The following is an 11,090-nucleotide window of genomic DNA, read 5'->3' as shown; positions in this document are numbered from 1 at the left end:
CCAGCTGGGCAGCACAAGTAGGACACAGATGGCCTCTATTACGTGTTCCCATTCGTGTCCTCTGTCAACAGTTACAACCACAACAAGCTGAGCTCTGCCCAGAAATCCCCCGAAGAAGGGACGCACCCGTGCCAGGGCTTTGTTGGAGCTGTATGGCAGTGGAGCAGCTGAGTGCTGGGCTCTGGGAATTGATGCTGGAGGAGGTGACTGGGCCACCTCGCAGGAAAGCAGCTCTCTGAGGCATCAGGGACATGCAGCAAGGTGGGGAAGAGAAAGGCTGGTGCTGGGGCAGGAGGAGTTATTTGCCAGGACTGCTCAAGCCAGTGCCAAATTGGCACTAATAAAAGTGCACGAAATAAAACGCTAAGCTGAAGTTATTAAAATATGTATGTATCTTTTAGTGCAGCTCCCTCAAACTGGGACTGGCAATCAGACACTTGCTTTGTTTTCCATGCAAGCCCCCACAGCCACCGCTGCTGCTGCAGTTATCGCAGGTGTTCAGGGCTGACCGTGCCTGGGCTGCAGCAGGAGATAAAACAGCGAGGCCCAAGGTGGTGGAGAGGGTGCCCCAAATGCTGTCACGTCCCCACCATGTCCCCACACATGCTCCCCAGCTCAGTTGGTGCGGGGTTATCTACCCTTCAAATCTAAAAAAGGAAGAGGAGGCTGGGAAAGGAGGGGAACAACAGCTTGGTTTTGTCCAGGGAGCGCTCTTCCCCACTCCTGGTCTCCCAGCAATGAAAAGCTTTTGCCATTAGGGACCCTCAGCCACCGTCAACCCTGTGCAGAACCCCAGCCCCACTGCAGTATCAGGATCAAAGAAAAAGCCCAAGGCCAGCAGTCACTCAACACAGCTCAAATCCAGGTGTTGAAGGGCTAGTGGGTCCTCAAACAAGGCGACTGTCTCCTAGCAGGAAGAGCCATGGCAAGAAAAACATCCTCAAATCCACAGCATTCCATTTTTTTAAACCACTTTATTTGTGTGTGTTTCTATAAACGTTTTAACTACTGGACATTTCATAAACCGTAAAAACAAAACCAGCCCTCCTACCCCCAAAATGCACTCAAATCAGCTTGTTGGTCAGACAACAGCAACGCTGCTGGCTTAGGTAGGTGGTATCCCTAGATAACCTCCTGCTGGGCGCAAGCCAGTGAGACATTCACTGTGTCAGACCCTAAGCATCTGAGCGACAGAGAGGAGATGAGTTTAAAGACCTGGATGCTCTCCCTCCTCCAGGGAAAGGGGGCGAATACAATATTTTCCTGGATGGCAAGTCAGAGCTGGACAGAGATGTTGTGACACCTGCAGGATCAGATGCAGCAATCTCAGCAGGCTTTGGAGCAGCCTTGCAGGCTGTGTTGGTTTTAGGGACTGCAGCTGACCGAAATGTTCGTTCAGTACAATATAGCCCAGAAGGTCCTTAGGGCCACGTTGGCCGGGCGTGGGTGTGAGCAGCAGGTGCTGCCTAAACCCGGCTTACTCACGTGCGACGGCGCAAGTCTGTGGGTGCTGATTCCTCCGGGTGGGCGAGCCCGGCTGTAAGGCACGACGGGGAGGAGAGGCAGGGCGGTGGGGCAGCAGGGGAGGCCCAACCCAGCCGGGTGACCCAGCGCTCATCGCCAAGCACCCCACTGTCACGGAGGAAAGCACCGTGTTGAACGAGTGATGTGGAGCAGCGCACGTTGCCTCAGTTCCCCAGGGTCATGTCTGTGCCGTGGACTAGCCAAGCCAGGCGGAAACAGGCGGCGAGGAATCCAGTGCCCAGGAGATCCCCCAGGGCAGTGAGGTAGGGGATAGAGAAATTATCTGGATCCAGCGCCTTCCTCCACATCAGGCGCACAATTAGGTCGGCCACGTAGAGCAGGATTCCCACCTGGAGAGGCAAGACAGGCTCTGCTGTGATGCAGCAAGAAGGCAACACACAACCTCCCTCAGCTCCCATTCACTTCAGCAGAAACAGGGTTGCTGCGGATACGCAGGCAGCCCCAAAGCGTAAGTTTGCAACCAGATTTTTTTCTCCTCATCCTTCTTCTTTCCATTAGAAATTCAAATCTCGTCTACTTTGTTTTTCCTAAAAGTCTCAGTGGGCAACTAGAGTTTGAGGCAGTTTTTACATCAAAGTTATCCCAAGCAGCACTGACACATTAAAAAAATATAAAATAATTTTTTTCATCTCAACAATTTTAAAATCTTTGTTGTGATTTCTTTTAATTCCTATTTTGCTCCCACTTCTGATAAACAGATGGAGGAGAAAATATTTCTCTTAAAGATTAAAGACCGTCTAGTTAATTGAATTAAGAAGGGAGAGTTTGCACTCCACATCTGCAGTCCCCCCATAGGGGACCACAGCACAACAGGAACCAAAGAGAGAGGCAGCATTTCTAAAGGTGCAAACAGCAAGCTGGGTGCAGGGAGAGGGAGATGGAGGGAGCAAATTAACAGCAGAATCACAGAAACTAAATCTGAATAGAAACTCAAGAGTTTTATAAAGTCCGTCCCTCTGCCTCAATGCAGGGTGAAATATGTCCCCATCTTTCCTGACAGTGTTTAAATGTATGCTAAACCACCCCCAAAGATGGAGATTACACACTGTAAGCAATCAGCCCTGCGGCTTAATTTTTTGACTTTTCTTCTTTTCTCCAAGGTCTAACATAAATCTGTCTTTTTCCATTTGAAACCCCTGATTTCTTGATTCATTCCTAGTGACCACAGAGAAAGCGTTATTCTGTCCCTCCCCACAGAAACTCGGTAGTTTAAAGGCTATTACCAGATTTTTCTCAAGCCTCTCTTCTTTAGACTAGCTAACCCCAGTCCATTCAATTGTTCCTCTGAGGTCATGTTTTCTAGGCCCCTAATCTTTCTCTTTGGGCTTCCTCCAGCTGAACCGAACTTCCCCCTCTCATTCTTTCTGGTTTTCTTTATAAATTGTAATGGATGGGAAGAAAGAACCAGGCTGAGCACATTCTCCTCTGCTGGGCTCCATGGGAGTCTTTTGGGGTCAGTGGCGTTGCTGGGATTCTGCTCTTTACACTGTCATTTATTCAGTGTATTTTCATGCTTGGCTCTGGTTGAGGAGTTACCTCGATGCATAAAGAGAAGAATAAATATTTTCCTTTACAACTATGGCTGTGGTGCGGGGCTTCGGGTTGTGCAAAGGTCAAGAAAAACTGATTGTTTACACACGCAAGGAATTCACCCGTGGACACAAGGCTGCTTGTAAGGCAAAGTGAGAAGCCAGCTGCCTCGCCCTACAACCTAATGAATTACTGATTTAAAAGGGCAAGTGAAGTCAGAGCCTCTGTGAGTTTGTGACAGATGCATGCATTTCTGAGTGAGACGACAAAGTTTACAGGGCAGTGAAAACACTGAAAGGGAACAGGCAGAACAAATTGGTTGAACTGCCCGTTGCTGACCCCAAACCTTTACTTTCCGTGGTGAGCTTCCCAGGCCTGGGTTTTCCCTTCGCTTTTGACTCATACGGCCCCGTCCAAAGGGATCATGATATATGAAATTGGTTTCCAAAATGAGTGGGGAAACCTGCTGGCTGGGTTTCATAGTCTTTCATTTGCTCCTTACTAGGATGACCAGTAGGAATAACTGAGGCTTAACAACTCAAGGAGCAAATGTGGTAAAAAGGTACCACCTTACAGCAAGAGGTACCTAAGCTATGTGTGTCTGCCTACTGCAGCTCTGTGGATAACAGTAATTTCTTCCTCATCTCATTCTAATCCCTCCCTCGTCCTTAGTGGCAGTTGTGCTTCTGTGGGAAACTGCACAGTGGCAATTAGGGTGAAATATTACTGGACGAGTAGAAAATAGAGGTTGCTTGGTAGAAAGGACACCTGAAATGAATGGAAATGGGGGACACTGCTTGGAGCTTTAGCATGACTCCTGTCTAGCCTGGCCACTGTTTTGGTTTTGTGGTATCTATTTTGTAGTATTCCTTTTGGAAGAAAAGCTGGGGTTTACCTGCAGCAAAGCAGCAGTCAGATAAAACATCACAAAGGTGAAGGACAGAGAAGTGTGGCCTCCTTGCAGCAGGTGGATGGTGTAGAGGAACACGAGGTGCCCTGGGATAACCAGGAGGAACAGGACTCGGGCTGACTTGGAATTCACCTCTGCAGAGGACAGAGAAAAAGAGTGATCACAACGGCTGCAGACAGTGGGGAGAGAACAGAAGATGGTTGTGTATTTTAATGCTGGTACGTAGAGTTGGGTCTGTCCCCTCCCACCAAACACATTGGTAATGCCTTTTCTAGATCATGCAGCAATCTGGAGCATCTGTAGTATCAGCCCAGCAGCTTTGTCTGGCACTGAAAACTGTGCCAAAGACATGCTCCATGCTGATCCTCTCACTCTACATCTTCTAAACACTCCTTCTCAGCAGCTATCTCCCTCCCACTGCTTCTGCTCTGTCTTGCTGCAACCCACTTTCCCAGCTTTTAGTCTGCTCCAGCAGTAACTCCCAATCTAGTAGGGAAAATCGAGTGAGCCTGCAGTCTAAAAAGACAACAGACCCAAACTGAGTTTTAATGATGTTTAGGTTTGTCCACGGCTGAAGATGGAGGAGTTACTGATTTTCAGTAAGGAGTTACTGATTTTCAGCTCTATTCAGCCCCCTGCCAACAGGTGATGGCTCTAGGCTGGCCACGCTTAAAATCACCTTCTATCAGATAAAATCTCAGATTCCTTTTCAATTACTTTCTTTAGCATTTCCTGAAGACCAGTTTCTTTACATGTTAGTGAGCAAAAACATACAAGCTTTTTTTCAAGCTGCCTGCTGCAGAGATGTTGCTTGCCTGTCTGAGGATCTTCCCCATTAGGGAGAAAGGGAGTTCTGCCTTTGAAACCCACCTAGTCCTTCGCGCCAACCAGGCTTGATAAAGGAGCTATCTGTGATGACGGGCCTTGAGACATGGACACCTAGAGTTCAAGGTCTACCTGATGAGAAGAATGTGGTGCATGGGTTGGGCCAATTCTGCCTCATCTTGTATGGCAAAACTCCAGGCATGCTCCAGAAATGCAGGAATGTGGAAATACGGCTGGCCTGGATGGCGACCAGATTCCCTCCAACACCTATGAGGACAAAACACAGTAAACCTGTACACCACCTTCACTGCAGCAGGAAATACCAGCCTCAAACCTAGCCCAAGACAGGTCAATCTGCATTCACTTACAAGCTCTCGAGGAGCAGCGGTGAGAAAATCTGATCCCACATGTCATGGTGAAGCTGTGCTATTCACCTGGTAGGAACAACTCTTAAAAATCAGGATGGCTCCAGTGATGGTCTCCTTCTGACTGCTTTTTTGGAAATGTTCTCCCTGCCTTGCCAGCACCAGCAGTAAATGCAACGTGCCTCGGAAGATGATGTAATTGAACCTGGTTTGGTGCAGTCTGTGAGCAATACCTGGGGAAAGCAGTGCAGGCAATGGCAGCTGCTGCTCTTGGCCACTTCTTGGATTTACTCAGTCAGAGAACAAGACAACAAACATCATGGAGACTGATTACGTCTGTCTGAAAGCATCTGACACACTTGTTAAAGAAGGAATCATATGAGAATGAATCAGAGCCCAAATATGTTAGGCAATTAAAAGGAAATTAATTCCTTCCAGACTGATTAATTCTAGTAAATATGAAAAAGCTGCTATATTTTCCAGTAGAAAATAGAGGGCTGATGATCTGTGGAGCAAACTTCCACCATCCTGAGTGTGTGCAGGGTAGAAATGACACAGAAAAGGTAATGTTGAGCTGGATTGCACAGGCTTCTCATGTTTTCATTGCCTTAAAGAAGGAAATTCTTTAAATGATTCTTCACATCGTTAAATGTGAGATTTGCCAGAGTGGAACCAAAATGAAAATACCCTGACAGAGCAGCACATCCAACATGGAAGCTTTCTGAAACACACACTGCTATTCTTTGCAGGATTCTCGTGCATATACAATATAGTTACCTGTGCAAAGTCACAGAGCACTGCCAAACAGTCACCCACCCCCAGAGACTGATGTCTGGGTCAGCCATTGTTCACCTAAATGGCTGTTGACACATGTACTTTCCTAATCGGGCTCTTTGGCTAACCATGCTGGAAAGAGTTTGTCACCAAGGCGGCTGTCTTTATGCAGATCCAGCAAGGTGACAGCTGGATGACACCCTCTGACATTTCAAGATGACACCACGCTTTGACAGTGGCATGAGGCCAAACCTTCCCTAGGAACATGGGTTTCCCTTGGAATGGGCCTGGTCTGCAAGAAACATTAGAATGGCAGAAAAACAACCCAGTGGATTCTCAGTGATCCCCAGCAGTTTATACCAATACATTTATGTGTCTATAACAGAATATTGTGAGGCTTCTTACAAAAATAAATATACACACAAAAGATGTTTTTATGTATATATACAATCTATACACATAATCTTGTATACATATATATGTATACATAATATATTAGTCTTTATCATCAATCTGTTTAGGGGATGATTGCACAGCTCAAATCAGTGAGCGAAGAGAGATGGAAAATGGATTTATTGTGACATCCTTAGTAGGTCTGATGTTATGAAAGTGAAGGTATCAGCATAGCTATCAGAGATAATCATCAGATGTTGTTAACCTTTCCAACAGCTCTGTCAGTATGTTTCAGCCCTGCTTGCTATTTTGCACCAGAGATGCTTCAAAATACCAGTAAGCAGGGATGTAATGGGGACCAGTGACTTCACTTCCACTGCTGATGGGAGCAGGGACTTGAAAAGAGACTCCTATATAGGGACAACAGTGGATAGCGTAAGCCTTGAGAAGACAGAGGAGGAATAAATAAAAGCATGCATATAACCCCCCTGGCCAACCTACCATTAATCACAGGTGTGAAAACGGCCATGCCTTCAAACTTTGGGTCAGTTACAGTTTTGTCCAAGATGAGCCCACCGATGCTGTAAAAAAAAGGACAGGCAAAGAGGGTGGATCAATCTGTCTTACCCAGAACAACTCCTGTGCTGTGAAAACAGCACACAGAGATAAGTTATTATCTTCTTTCTTATAATAACTTATAAGTTATTATCTTGTTCCTCATTGAAAGTGCTGGACTGTTCCCTATAGCAGACGTTTACTCCTTTTACATCTGTTTTCACTGACAGCCTTGCATTTTTTGTTAATGGAATAAGGAGATCAGCAAGGACCCCCTCTGAGCAAAACAAATACTAGTCAGGAAAGCTTTACTATCCTTGCCAAAAGTTTTGCTAAACCTCTATATTGGTTTTAGCAGTTTTCAAAACTCTGTCTCAGCTGGGTCTGAATGATGGAGCACAGAGGGGAACGAACTACCTGGCCCTACATTCACCAGAGTCGTTTACAGCCGAATAAAAATGAGGCTGAAGTCTGACTATTTGCGATGGTTATCATCTCCCTTTTTGGTTTCCTGGCTTGCACCCATGTGGTACGTGAATGTATGAGTGGGACTTAAAACAATGACTTGCTTTTTCCAGTCATTTGTGAGCTCCCTATCTGCTTTCTCACAGCCTGTTGAGATACCCTTCTGCTTTCCCTTCCAGTTTCCCTTTCTATGGCTTTCTAAATGAGCACAGGGTCTCCTTGTAACACGCAAACGTGTGTGGGCTAGCGGGAGTTGTTCCTTGGTTTACCTGCTGATGCTCATTGCAACAATAACCGGCTGCCATCCAGACTTCAGAACTTCAGCAAGGGAAGGACTTTGCTTGGCGATGGCAACCCAGAGTGGGATCATGACAATGAAGACAGCACAGATCAGAGGAGAAAGATATTTCACATCTGGCAAGGAAAAGAAATCTTGAATTAAATGCCCCTGGCTTCCCAGACTGCCAAAATTATATTGCATAAAGTCTGGAAGAAAGGCAGCAGGGATCTGGCTCAGACTGAGATACGTTAACAGAAAAATCATATGAACCAAGATATTCCCCACATGACCACCTCACTCCACCACAGAAATTCATAATTAACCTCTGAAACTCACTGCTAGAGGATGCTATTTGAAAATCAGCAGGACTCAAAGCAAGTTATATCTGAAGATGTGCAAGTCTCCAACTTTGTCTCCAGCTAAGCAAGACAAAAGTTACAAACTTTCCAGCTTCAGGGTACAAATAAAACAGCAGGGCAAGAGGGGGAACTCTCCTGTGTGCAAGCTGCATCAGTTTAAGACAGACACCTCATGCCTTCATCTAAAACAAGACGTAATAGGTACTTTTTGTGATAAGCTAGCAGGCTCAGTGAGCAGCTGGCCTGCTCTACAGGGACAAATGCTCTCTTGCATGTATTAGCCAGTTAAGATCCAGGGTTTCTTTCAAGCTAGCTAACATGTGTTTCCATTAGGTGCTTTTTCCGTTCAGTAGGGGCATAACCTTGAATTGACCTTTAGAAGCAAAGGTTTTAAAAAATAAGCGTATGTGCAAAACCAAAAGAAAATAAACATGACTCAGAACCATGAGAAACACCTTCAAGCGATGGGGATGATGCCAACCCTTCTGATATAAAAACACTTCTTCGACAAAGCTCTCCATCTGGTCGCTGTGCTGGGGCCATTGCCAGTGGTTTGTAACACAGGCTTTGCAGGTAATCTGGGAGACTGCAGGCTCGAAGTGCACATTTTTCAAAATGACATTGTCAGGGCCTCAGGCTACCTGGGTGAGATAGCATTGATTTGATGATATCTTCACAGAATCAAGAGCTCTTACACAAAGGGATGCACTCTTTACATGTGGCTTTAGTCAGCACTGAAATGCAACCACTTCTGGGGTGTAAATAGTCGCTGTTTTGTCAGGGCATTTTAGGACAGATGGGTTGTATGACAGACTTTGCTGCTGTACTGGATTTCCTACCCCCACCCTCGTTGTTTTGGGCCATTAATTCCTTCTTAAACGATGCATACACGCAGCACTGGTATCTATCAAAAATTACAAAGCCTACAGAAAGACTCCTGCTGGAATGAATGGACTTAGGTCTCTGCATACCAACTCTGCCACACCATGAACAGCCCCTAAGCACATTGCAACCCTTTGACGCAGTTCATATCTTCGTTATGGACTGGGAAGGTCCAAGGTTAATCTTTAAAAAACTGGAAATCTTCATAGGCGAAAGGGTGCATTCACTGTAAAGAGAAGGTACTGTACCAGAAGGCACATGGTCCCCCAAACTTACGGACTCACTGGTATTTTTGAAGGATATATTTTGGCAGGATCCAGAAGCCACATCACCATCTATCCCTTACTACACACTGGGGAGAGAAGTAGATTTATTTAACCACCATCAATGGTGCCTTCCTTTTACCTGACTCACTTTCTGCTCTCAACAACCAGGTGTCTGTGCGGTGAGTATTATCCATATCAAGAGGCTGAAACTATTTAAACTACTCTGAAAGCATCACAGATGCTTCTCTAGTCACAACCACAGAGGCTATCATGTTGTTCTGCCATGTGTTCCCTGGGAGATATTATCAGAGGCACAGCAACTGAAAGGCAAATGAACTCTACAGAGGCAGAGGCAGGTGTGATGGCGTCATGGAAAAAGCCTAATAAAAAAATGCACCTCCGAAGTCCAAGGAGAACTGGATGGAAGCAATTCATGGGCCTCTCCCTGCAACATGTGCTCCCTCGCTTTCTGGCACATGGAGTGAGTTACGCAAACTGGGAACAGCTGCTGTCACTGCTGCTCACAGTCTGAAGCAACAGTTTAGGTTTCAAATGGCACTGAGCTTGCTGGATTTCTTTATTTTCCTGTTCCTATTCTAGGTTACACTCATGGTAAATAGATGAGTACTTTACAAGCAACAGTCAAGCACATATCACCAAGTTGCAACATGTTTTGTGCTTTTCAACGTCAACAGGTGCCCAAGTCTTTGCCAACCAGCAGCACAGCTAACCTCACAGCCACAACGCCTACTCAGAGCCCCGTGAGCATTAAACAATGCAGCACTATCTCCCTAACTCCAAGAATACAATATCATCTTGTTCATCCACGACTCTCCACATGAGAAGACATGAGAATACTTTACAAATGCCAAAACCCTGAAATAGCTTTGTGAGGAGGGGCCTGCTACAAGCCATGCACAGAAAGTAGTTATGCTGGACTAGTGACAGATGCAGGAACAGTGTCACGTATGTCAACCTTTTTATCCAAAGCTATGTGATAAACGTTGGTCATTTCTTTGAGAAATACTAGTTGCATTTCTTAGGCTCTGCCTTCCAGTTTGCTACTGAAAGAGAGCCTGGAAAAAGCATTTGTGGTCATTTTCCCACCTCAGTGGTATGACAGCCTCCGCTCTGAAGCATCCCAGAAATGTGCAAGTGCCCTGCAACAATTTAACAAGGATTCATCTCTTGCTGAGCTGCAAATCCCTGCTAAACACCTTACCTATGTATTTGAAGAGGGTACTGCTGACTCCTGCCAGCAGGGAAAGGGTTATCAAGTCTCCAAGGCTCGCTGCTATGGGTGTGGCGATGTTGTCTGGATTGATCCCAACTTTCCTTGCTCCAATGATCACGCCAATCATCACCAGACCTAGAGAAGACACAGAGCAGGCATCAGAGGAAGCATCTTGCTGTGTTTCACCCTGGAGCTGCTATTCTGGTTCCCAGAGGGACACAGGGTCTGGGGAAAGCAAGCAGCACATCGCCCATAGCGGAATCACACAGCTGAATACTGGACATCCCCAGGAATTTGTCCTCTTGCTTTCACCAATCTGAAGGGCATGCCTCTGCCCTTGTGAACTTCACCAAAGGCCCAGAGGCACACAGGCAGATTCCAGGGATCAAAGGAGATACCAGCAGGCAGCCCAAATGTAGAAGCTCCCCTCCTGAGCAGCCTAATCTTTGCTGCCTTGAAGCAGAACCAGGCACGAAGCACACTCATAGATAAGCACACAGCAGGCATGCAGCAGCCTCCCAGTGCCATCTCCTACTCTGGATTCTGAAGCACAAAGATATTTTCCATATTAGACCATAATTTCTGAGGAGTTTGAACCACCAAGGAGCAGCAAGCTTACTCGCAGTAAGCAAAAGCCTAAATTAGCTTTTCAGCTTGGCCATCAGACAGACCCCTCGCAGCCCACAGTCTTTGGGCTGCTTTAATTT

The 11,090-nt window shown here is 46.2% G+C and overlaps 1 protein-coding gene across 10 annotated transcripts in view; it reads right to left on the bottom strand.

Moving 5' to 3' along the window:
• Positions 1–954: 954 nt before the first annotated feature.
• The window catches only part of SLC41A3 (solute carrier family 41 member 3), a 66,037-nt gene continuing 55,901 nt past the window's right edge, over positions 955–11,090 (bottom strand). For 8 of the 10 annotated variants that reach the window (XM_084530701.1, XM_084530702.1, XM_084530694.1 and 5 more), the window contains 6 exons: positions 10,372–10,518; positions 7,632–7,776; positions 6,844–6,923; positions 4,943–5,077; positions 3,971–4,119; positions 955–1,874 (listed from right to left, as the gene is read on the bottom strand). In XM_084530701.1, the coding sequence (XP_084386827.1) occupies positions 1,689–1,874; positions 3,971–4,119; positions 4,943–5,077; positions 6,844–6,923; positions 7,632–7,776; positions 10,372–10,518 (842 nt within the window). In that variant the 3' untranslated portion in view covers positions 955–1,688. The other 2 variants (XM_084530700.1, XM_084530695.1) reach the window with 2 other exon arrangements.

This window comes from Aythya ferina, assembly GCF_964211825.1.
Source record: "Aythya ferina genome assembly, chromosome: 10".
NCBI classification, from domain to species: Eukaryota; Metazoa; Chordata; class Aves; order Anseriformes; family Anatidae; genus Aythya; species Aythya ferina.
Note: the sequence above shows the minus strand (reverse complement) of the source record. Positions and strands in the feature narration are given on the sequence as shown.